The sequence below is a fragment of the Aedes albopictus genome, chromosome 3 (assembly GCF_035046485.1).
Source record: "Aedes albopictus strain Foshan chromosome 3, AalbF5, whole genome shotgun sequence".
NCBI lineage: Eukaryota > Metazoa > Arthropoda > Insecta > Diptera > Culicidae > Aedes > Aedes albopictus.
In genome coordinates this window covers 298,881,927-298,891,993 of record NC_085138.1, presented here as the reverse complement: position 1 = coordinate 298,891,993, position 10,067 = coordinate 298,881,927, and the positions used below count along the sequence as shown (strand labels likewise).

General features: G+C 44.2%; 1 protein-coding gene across 5 annotated transcripts in view; it reads right to left on the bottom strand.

Annotated features, from left to right (window-relative positions):
- Nucleotides 1–457: 457 nt before the first annotated feature.
- The window catches only part of LOC109405268 (uncharacterized), a 314,995-nt gene continuing 305,385 nt past the window's right edge, over nt 458–10,067 (bottom strand). For 2 of the 5 annotated variants that reach the window (XM_062842204.1, XM_062842205.1), the window contains one exon: nt 458–1,198. In XM_062842204.1, coding sequence (XP_062698188.1) covers nt 495–1,198 — 704 coding nt within the window. In that variant the 3' untranslated portion in view covers nt 458–494. Of the gene's footprint in view, nt 1,199–1,323; nt 3,512–10,067 lie in introns of those variants that run through there. The other 3 variants (XM_019678301.3, XM_062842207.1, XM_019678302.3) reach the window with 3 other exon arrangements.

Genomic DNA, 10,067 nt, shown 5'->3' with positions numbered 1-10,067 from the left:
CTTCTCAGCTTAGTGTTCTATGAGCACTTCCACAGTTATTAACTGAGAGCTTCCTCTACCAATGACCATTTTGCATGTGCATATCGTGTGGCAGGCACGAAGATACTCTATGCCCAAGGAAGTCAAGGAAATTTTCTTTACGAAAAGATCCTGGACCGACCGGGAATCGAACCCGTCACCCTCAGCATGGTCATGCTGAATACCCGTGCGTTTACCGCCTCGGCTATATGGGCCCTTAGGGTGCAAGGAAGCCGAAATTTTAAAGAAAATGATTTATTTCTATCATAATTTGAGCGGATTGTGAAGTTTAAATGATTGCAGTCATCTTTTGTGAACGTGTTCACAAATTTTTTGTTGTTGATTTGCATCATTAAAGGTTAAAAATCGACTATGGCGAATTTGAGGTACTATAGCCATAACTGGTACACTGAGCCTATATTCGGTTGAACAAAAACGCAATAGAAACATATATAGGTAAACATACAGTTTTATTTCTAAATCAACACATCCCGCGTCAGTTCCCGGAAGACAAAACTGTTGAACAAGCTATTAGCACTCTCATCGTCGTCGTTAGGACCCAGATGATGAACCACCCTCGGTGGTAAAGGTTTGCTGTGCTTCCTGCGAACGGCTCGCTGTCGATGAAGGTTTATTTCTCCACTTGCCAGGATGGGACTTGGCCCATCGGGAGTTTTCACTTCTCGTTCATTGAATGTTTGCTGGGACGAGTTCAGAATGTTTTGTAGGATTGCTGCTTGGTCGTTTTCATCGCGGTAGATTACACGGAAGTCTTTCATTGGATCGACGACTGGGCTGTTAGTAGGAGTGACTATATCCAAAAGGATGTTATTGTTGACTGCAGTTGATAGGCGCTTGACGAGAGCTTTGTTTCGTTCCCTGCGGGTTCGCAGTTTCTTTGGTCTGCTGGATGCCGCATTTAGTGATGACAAGGGAGTTGAACTGTTACGATGGGCTGGTAAATCATTGAGGCATGAGTCAGGTTTTGCTGACTGTGGAAAATATTTGATTGTTTTGCAGCAGTTTGAATTCTTGTTCTGGTTAATCGAGTTATTATTCTCCATTTCGAAGGAATCGTCATAGTGGTTTTCTTTATTGCAATCACTGGGTAAATAAGAAGGTACAATTCCAGTGTCTTTCCCACTTGGCCCTCGTGTCACCACCCATTTCATCATTATGCCTGCAACATAAAAGAAAAAAAAGAGGTGAATGAATACTCAATTATACCGAAAATTTATTACAGGAAAACAAATAGAGAGACTGTATTAATCAAAGAACATAAACGATTCAAACGAGTATAAATACGTGAGAACGAAATGGTCAGCCCAAAACGGAACGCAGAAAACCCGCCACAAGTCCGTTCAGCATATCACCCACAAAGGTACCACGGTCCACGCCACATGTCACCGTGTGTCCTGCCCGGTCGGACAGGGACAAGGCGATAATGGGAAAATGGTAAAATGGAACACGCCACCGATGCTGATAAAGCTGTTTTGTGTCAAGTGCAGATTCTGCTTGCAGTAGGAAAGGTTACCTCCCCTTATCACATACTGAAGTGAATCAGAGGGATCGCGTACACCGTTCAGTAAAGTAGTGGAAGGTTAACCGACCTTGACTTTCGTATATTTGTTTGCTTCTGGTGTGATTTATGGTGGTACCACTAGGTAATGGGAAAAAGTTGCGTTGGAGTAAATCAATCCAGAAACTGACGGCTACCGTCAGCAGGAACCTGTTTGAATGAGTGAATAAATACGTCGTGTCACATGGCACTCCAGCTGGCGTCTGTAATAGAAATGTGAATAAAACATGTGTTTTAATTTTACTAAGTTATTTCTGTAAGCCCTATTATTGCGACATTTGCACCCATTTAGACTCGACCGAAATTCATTATCATCACAGTCGAATTTCACACACGACTTCGCAGCGGCTGGCGTACACAAGTTCGGTTGAGTTCATGACAGGGGCGTCGGATGCACAACAGGTAAACAAAATAAGTTTGATTAGTGTGAAATTTCGCAGGGAAATGATGATTCAGTGAATTCTCAAATTATCACAGTAGTCTAAACATTAATGAGAAACCCAATACAATGCATGTTTCACTGGATTATTTGATGTGTATCGGTGTTGGAACTATATTTTGTCTTTGGTCAACTTAAGTCATAGATCCATACAAAAGTTGGACATTCTCAAATATGCAAAATTGAAGTTTATCGAACGTAATGACACATTTCATGCGTATTGTATTTTAATGATAGTAAATGGTAGTTATCTTATCCTTTAAATGAGCCACAGAAAGAAGTAAATAATTCGTCGGTAGTTTATAGCAACTAATGCATATTTATGGTGTACCTACAGCAAGAGTAACACTGCAGCGGCGTTATTGATTCTGCAAGTGTTGCACCAGATGCTACGTATGATAAACTCGTATCGAAAATAGAAAAGGCGCCAGTTTTTTTTTTGCAACTTTCTATTGCAATATGCTACGTATGATTTATTATTAATTCCCGTTGCGCATCTTCCCCATTTCGGCACATTTCTTCACGGTGCAATCCCTTGCAAATAGTGTCCCTCTTTCCACACCTCTTTATTTTTGTTTTCGAAATCTCATCACCTTTCTCAAATTTTGCTTTTGCCCTCGGGGAACCGTATGTGCCATCGTAACGATTTGTTTGACGGCCTTTCACTTTCATTGAAGGTTTTTTTTCCTCCAAAACCGAAATGATGTCACCCTTCGGAAAGAAAAGTTTCCCAATTTCGTTCCACTTTTGGGATGTTTCTGCACACCGTGGGATGTCGTCTTTGTTTTGTGTGTCACCTTTTTTTTCCCTAAGGGATATTTTCGGAAAACCACACCAAATTTCTATATCCATTGATCTATTTGTTTGCTCTTGGGTAGCGCCCTTTTCAGACAGTCGATTGAAACCCTTATGGGAAAATATTTTTCAGTATGATGTTACTCAAGCAAAGCTGGTAAATCTCTTCCTGAGCACGAAAGGAAACATGCACGAAATATTTTCTTAGGATATGAGAACCGTTATGACCATTTTGCATGTATATATTGTGTGACATGCACGAAGAAACTCTATGCCCAAGGAAGTCAAAGTAATTTCCATTACGAAAGTTTCTGGACCGACCAGGAATCGAACCCGTCACCCTCAGCATGGTCATGCTAAATATCCACGCCTTCGCAGCTGTGGCACTTAACGGTCCATATTCGTCCTATTCGAAACATTTTGTTACGGCACCAATTCTTTCCGTACCTAGATTTCTCCAAAAAAATCTAGTCATTTTAAAGGTTTAACACAGCAAAAGCTACTGAAACAATTTTTTAGATTTTTCTTTCCGACAATAAATTTGATTCGAGCGATTTCTCAAAGAACTTTTCCAAAATTTCTACAAGATGTTCTTTACGACATACTTCAAAATGACAGATAAAACCTTTACACAACCGGTGAAAAAAATATGAACGTCTGTTCTTTGTGGGCTGCAAAACGGTGAGTCGATAAGGAGAGCATCCAAGACAGTTCTGGTCCACACAAGTCCCTACCCTTGTCCCTACGAAAACCGCTAGCTAAGAGATGTGTGCCTAGCTGGTAGAGCAGCATGGGCAGTGCCATTGGACACTGTTGTCCTTCTGACTTCAGCTAGATTGTGGAGGTACGTACAGAGCACCAAGGAGGTGCGGCTCAAACAGACGTCTGTTCTGACATCCAGTGTCTGTGTTGTGTATGAAATGCTGCTCCACCGGAAGCTATACCTAAAGTGACCTAAACAAACCTAAAATGAAAGATTACGAACTGATGCAACGTCAACGACTTTTAGCGCGAAACAACAGACAAGAATTGGAACTTGTGTTGTTTTAAACCTAGCCCAGCAGGATAAACTGCCATAACTAGCCAATGAGGCATGCCGCATAAAGCTTGAGATCCTAGGACTGAGTGAAGTCGGTTGGCTGAACTTTGGGGAACACAGATTGACATCGGGTCAAATTCTGCTATACTCTGGCCTACGAGGTGAACGTGCTCATCGTCACCGTGGAGTTGGTTTCCTGCTCAGCGCTCACGCTCATGCTGCGCTCATGAAGTGGGAATCAATTAACGGGAGGATAATTGTAGCTAGAATCGGAACATGGGTTCAAAACCTTACCGTGATCCAAAGTTACGCGCCAACCGATGCTACCGAATCGAAAGACAAAAAGAACTTTTACAGTTGAATGCTGTCGTGGACAAGATTCCGAAAGGTGATATCAAGATCCTCATGGGCGACTTCAACGCGAAGGTTGGTGCCGACAACTCGGACTATGAGCACGTCATGAGACGCCATGGTCTCGGAGAAATGATCGATAACGGAGAGCTGTTTGCAGAGTTTTGTAGCAACAATGACATGGTGATTGGGGGAAGTAACGTCGGTTTCTCGTGATGGCGTCATGGATCAAACCGACCACATCTGCATCAGTCGGAAATAGAGACGGAGCCCACTTGATGTATGGAACAAACGTAACGCCCCGACATTGCGTCCGCCCATCATCTCCTAAAGGTCCCATTAGACGTGACAAATATTTGGCCAAACAAGCCCAACAAATACCCAATACAACGTGAATCATAGCAACCTTGGATAAATGTCGAACTTCAATGGAAAATATTTGGCATAATGACAAACAGTCTAATGATGTTTTAATTAGCGAGACAGGAGGAGAAAATCGGGCGCCGGTTCAACACATGTCGACTGGAAGACGTTGCGGTGAAAAGGTCCTTCGTCGAGGAGCTGGGGATCCGAGCTGGAGGTATTCCGGAAGTTAGAAAATCAAAGGAGCGCTATCAAGAACACCTTCATCGCCACCGGGGGGGTGACCTACGTACTCGGAGAATGCAGTGGATCACTGATGACACCTGGAGGAAGATAGAGAAGCGCAGAAATGCTTAAGTCGCGATAGAGCGAGGAGCGAGCGAATATACGAGGAGCCAAAGCCGTAGCCCGTCAGCGCTGTTCGGCTCTCGAGATGGAAGTGAAGTGCTTAGGTAGGCTAGTATCCTTTACATACCCGAATGAAAATTTACATTAGCCTGACATTTCATTTTATCCCAGATAACCAATAAGCAGTTAAAATAACATTAACTCGGCACTATATGCGCCTTTACAGCAGGTCATTAAATGCTAATCTGCCTTATATGCGCCATTAGTGCTAGTTAAATGCAGGTTTTGGCCCAATATACGGCTGATTAAATGCTTATCCCTCCTATCCCCCAGATTGTCAAAAAAAAAAAAACAAATATTTTCCCCTGCCCATTTCACGGCTTCCCTTTCTTTTCATTTTTCTCACTTTCCTGCGGAACTTTTGAGGCTTGGGGCACGTCCTGAACTGCTGTTGCTGTTTTTTTTGCTGCTTTTGGCCAAATTGGGATTTGATCCCTCGATCCTCGGGTTGACGATGGTTCTAAACCGCGCTACAGCGTAAGATATAGGTGATTAGATAAAGCGCGTTGGATTTTTGATCTATTTAAGGCATGAGTATTACACTGGCGGCTGTTGCTTCGTTATGTTATGAGCTAGGCAGGTGCCGATAATAATATCGATCATAGGAAATCAACCATGGAGTTAATTTGTCAAAGCATGTTTTCCCATTGACTTTCTTCGTTGTTACCTGGACTGGACAGGCGAATAATGATGGCTTCTACAGCCGCAGCACGTAAATTAGAAAGTGGAAATGTGTTATGGGTTTAGCATCACCCATCTCTCTTAGCAGTTTCATGGCAATAAAGTAGCAGTTATGATGCCTGTTGACCAAAACATACCGTGCATTTAAAATGCTACGAAACTGCTGTCAGATTTTAAGTAGCATTTGAATTGCTAATATAGGGCAGATTAGCTGTTGGACTGCTGTGATACGGCAGTAAGCAGGGCGAATGCAGATATAAAACATAAATACGGCTTATTCAAATGCTTATAGGTTACCTGGGAAAATTAACCGATTGTAGTGCCACGATGTTGCCACTTGTATTGCCGGTTTCAACTTACCTTACTTACCGATCTGGCTAAGGCCGCGGTGGCCTCTGCTGTACACATAGTAGCCGTCTCCATTCCACTCGATCCATGGCTGTTTGTCTCCAGTTCCGCACTCTGTGTAGGGTCCACAGATCGTTCTCCACTTGGTCGACCAACCTAGCTCGCTGCGCGCCACACCTTCTTGTACCGGTCAGATTGGTTCTTCTCTTAGCAGCTGATGCAGCTCGTGGTTCATTCGCCTTCTCCAAGTCCCGTCTTCCATCTGCACTCCGCCGTAGATGGTACGCAACACCTTCCGTTCGAAAATTCCAAGGGCGCGTTGGTCCTCTGCACGTAGGGTCCATGTTTCGTGCCCATAGAGGACGACCGGTCTAATCAGCGTTTTGTAGATGGTTAACTTCGTGTTACGGCGAACTTTATTCGATCGTAGAGTTCCTGCCTGAACGATTTCCTGCCACAATGCGCCTCTGAATTTCTCTGCTGGTGTCGTTGTTGGCGGTCACCAGTGAGCCCAAGTACACGAATTCTTCAACTGCCTCGATTTCATCACCGTCGATACAAATTTGGGGTGGCGGGTGCGGTGATTCCTCCCTGGAGCCTTTTGCCATCATGTACTTTGTCTTCGACACATTAATGACTAATCCGATTCGCCTGGCTTCACTCTTTAGTCGGATGTGCGTTTCCGCCATCGTTTCAAATTTACGAGCAATAATGTCAATATCATCAGCGAAACCAAGCAGCTGAACGGACTTCGTGAAAATCGTTCCACTCTTGTTCATCTCCGCTCCCCTAATTACACCCTCTAAAGCAATGTTGAACAGCAAGCACGAAAGACCATCACCTTGCCGTAACCCTCTGCGAGATTCGAAGGGACTCGAGAGTGTCCCTGATACTTGAACTACGCACATCACTCGATCCATCGTCGCCTTGATCAATCGTACTAGTTTATCCGGGAATCCGTGTTCGTGCATAATCTGCCATAGCTGTTCTCGATCGATTGTATCATATGCCGATTTGAAATCGATGAACAAGTGATGTGTGGGCACGTTGTATTCGCGGCATTTCTGTAACACCTGGCGGATGGCGAACATCTAGTCCGCTGTAGCGCGTTCACCCATAAATCCAGCCTGATATTGTCCCACTGTAAGGAGAGGCTTTCAGCCCTTACCCGCTGTTACCCGGCAGGGCGGCCTAAAGCAGGGTACCTCCACTAAATTAAGGATTTCGGATGAAATGAAATGTGTAAATATAAATAATTTTTCAATTTTCAATAAACTCTATTAACTACTCAAACCTGCGTTTTGCCCCGTTCTCCCCAAGGCACTTTGGCTTCGGTCGACTCGTTGGGGCCCTTGCTGCAGTGGTGGTGGTGGTCGTCGTTGGCTCCCGCACGGTCTATGCGGAGCACCTTCCTTCTTCTTCTTTCTTCTTCTTCTTCTTCTTCTTCTTTGGGCACTGGGGTTGCCGAAGCAACCGTCCTTGGCAGTTAGCTAGGGGGAAGAGCGGGCTCCTTTGTCGGATCCCCCCTAGCGACGGTGGCGATAATACGCCGGGCAAGTCACTCGCCGTGACTAGCCCTGGTAGTCTCCGCAAAGTACTACCACAGGTGGTGAGCCCCTTTTCACCTACCTGTCTTCGTTCTCCTTGTCGGTTAGCTACACGGGCGAGACTGGCTCTACTGGCTGAGCCCGTGTAGCGAGAACGGTGGGTTTTGGGATACTCTGCTAAACCGCCGGAAAGCGAATGTCTCCTTTACGTTTAGCTTCCTGCGATGGCGGCGATCCACTATACCCTGAAGCACTACTCACTGGCACTTCACTGTTCCCGAACCGCGGGCCGGCACTTTCCCTTTGGGGAACTAATTAAGCGCACTCCCGACGTTGCTGGGAACAACCATCCAGCGGAAAAACGACACGGAGATTTATTTGCACTTTTCCCGGTTGAAATTACCGTCCACCCCCGTTGGTTTGAACGACACCTCATGCAAACTGTAGGGTTCACTTCCGGAAGCAACTCTCGCAACGGCAAACTCCAGCTCTCCAGTTCAGAAGCTTTCTCCGGTCGTCCGGATTCACCAGACTTCGCACAGGTTCGCTGTCCGTCGTCCGCCGACGCTCCACTTTTCTCGCAACTGTCACTCTACACGCTCATTCGTAACTGCTCAATTCGCACCATCTACACACTCAATGTAAACGTAGAGAGTGCATGCCAGTGCAAACCTTACACCCCCATCTTTCTTTAAAAAAATGTTATGAACCTGACATCTAAACAATCTCTCTTTATGTAACACTAAAACTACAGACTCCCTTGAATTCAGCAAATTTAACCCATACTCTGAAATGCAATACCAGCCTTATTATCACTCAGCACCCATCATTTACGCTATGCAACTCAATACTTGAAAACAACAATCCACAATGCCTCAGCTGGACTTTGGCCTGCCCTGTCCCAACATTCCATAAGCAATCTAACATCAAGGACCTTCCCCACCTGCTATTGGACGAACTTGCTCATTGTGGAAAGCTCATTTATATATCACATCCAGGAAGTCTTGAATACCTTACGATCGAGACGGGAATCCAACTCAGCCTCTCTGGGTTAGAAATTGCAAGCCCTATCCATTAGACTACATAGTCTTGCTCAAACTGCGGCCGGCGGCTTAGACGCTAAATCTCAATTTAGCCCGAGGTATGCTTCAGCCCAAGCACCACTGCATTGGACTAACTGGAGATCCAACATCTGTCAAACACGAAAACACATTCGCGAAACCAGAAACAATTATCCATAACCTTCTCCTCCTTAATTATAAAACCCCGTCACACAAATTATCAGAACAATCCACAAAACAAGACTCTGTGTTCAGCAGCTACCATCAACCTCCTTGCATCTTCGCATGCCAGCCCACATGCTCCCCAACATCAACGTGATGTGATGTGGCTCAACTATTTTCGAATAAACATCCCCTTGGCTTTTCAAACCTTTTCCAATTTTAATTCCAACCTTTTATCAATGAACAACAGCCGATAGCTCTGTCAATAGTTTCACACAAGGTTTCACATAATGTTCACTTTTCCATGAAAAGGAAATAATTTAGAGAAGCCACTCTATACGTCAAAGTTCAATAGAATTCTATAAGCCGCACTGCACCAAAGCGTCAAGCAAGTGAATGAATGAATATAAATAATGTATATGAGAGAAACTAGACAAACTAAGTCAAAATGCATAAATTCATAGGGCAATGCCTGTTTTAACACCCCAATTGTTTTAACTTTTCAACCAGCTGACTTTTTCCATTGGTGCAGAAGTTTCCGGGTCGATGTGAGTTCCCACACTTAACAAATCCAAACAAAAACATACATTAAGAATTTCTTTACCTCTCAAAAATTTCAGTTTCTATGGCACAACACATCTTGGCCATCCACAATGAACCCAAACCTTGATGTCACTATTTTCTCTTCTTAGTCACATTTTCTGTCTGTGCCTTATACTCATTTGGTTTGATAGGAGCCACGTGTGTCACTCTCCGAACTTTTGCTTCATTCGAACTACACACTGCATTTCATAATATTGCTGACCCCTTCGGTGAACGGTGTAAGATTTATTAATCAAAAACGTCAACTCCTTTCAACACTAGATACTTCATTTTCAGCCAACTTCTCAAGTGCGCAATTCAATGACACACAAAGTCCAACCAAATTTTCTCATTCCAATCCCAACCATCCGCATACAGATTGCTAGCCAATCTTCAACAACCAAGTTTCAGCAACTCTTGGTATAATCAACAATCCATTCTTGAATCCAGCATCCGGGTCAGCAAACAAAACATGTCTCGCTTTCCTTTCCACTCTATGCACAAACCATCAAACATCACACGTTCGCTTGGTGTAATTGTGACAACTGTTGCATCAAATCCATCGAACTACGAAAACCCTATCCTCCTCTTCCAAGCCAGAATCAATGGATCAATAAAGCAAACTTTTCTAGTGTTCACCGCATGTAAACAAAGGCGCCAGCGTATATGGGCATTGACATTGTGACAGCAGTGG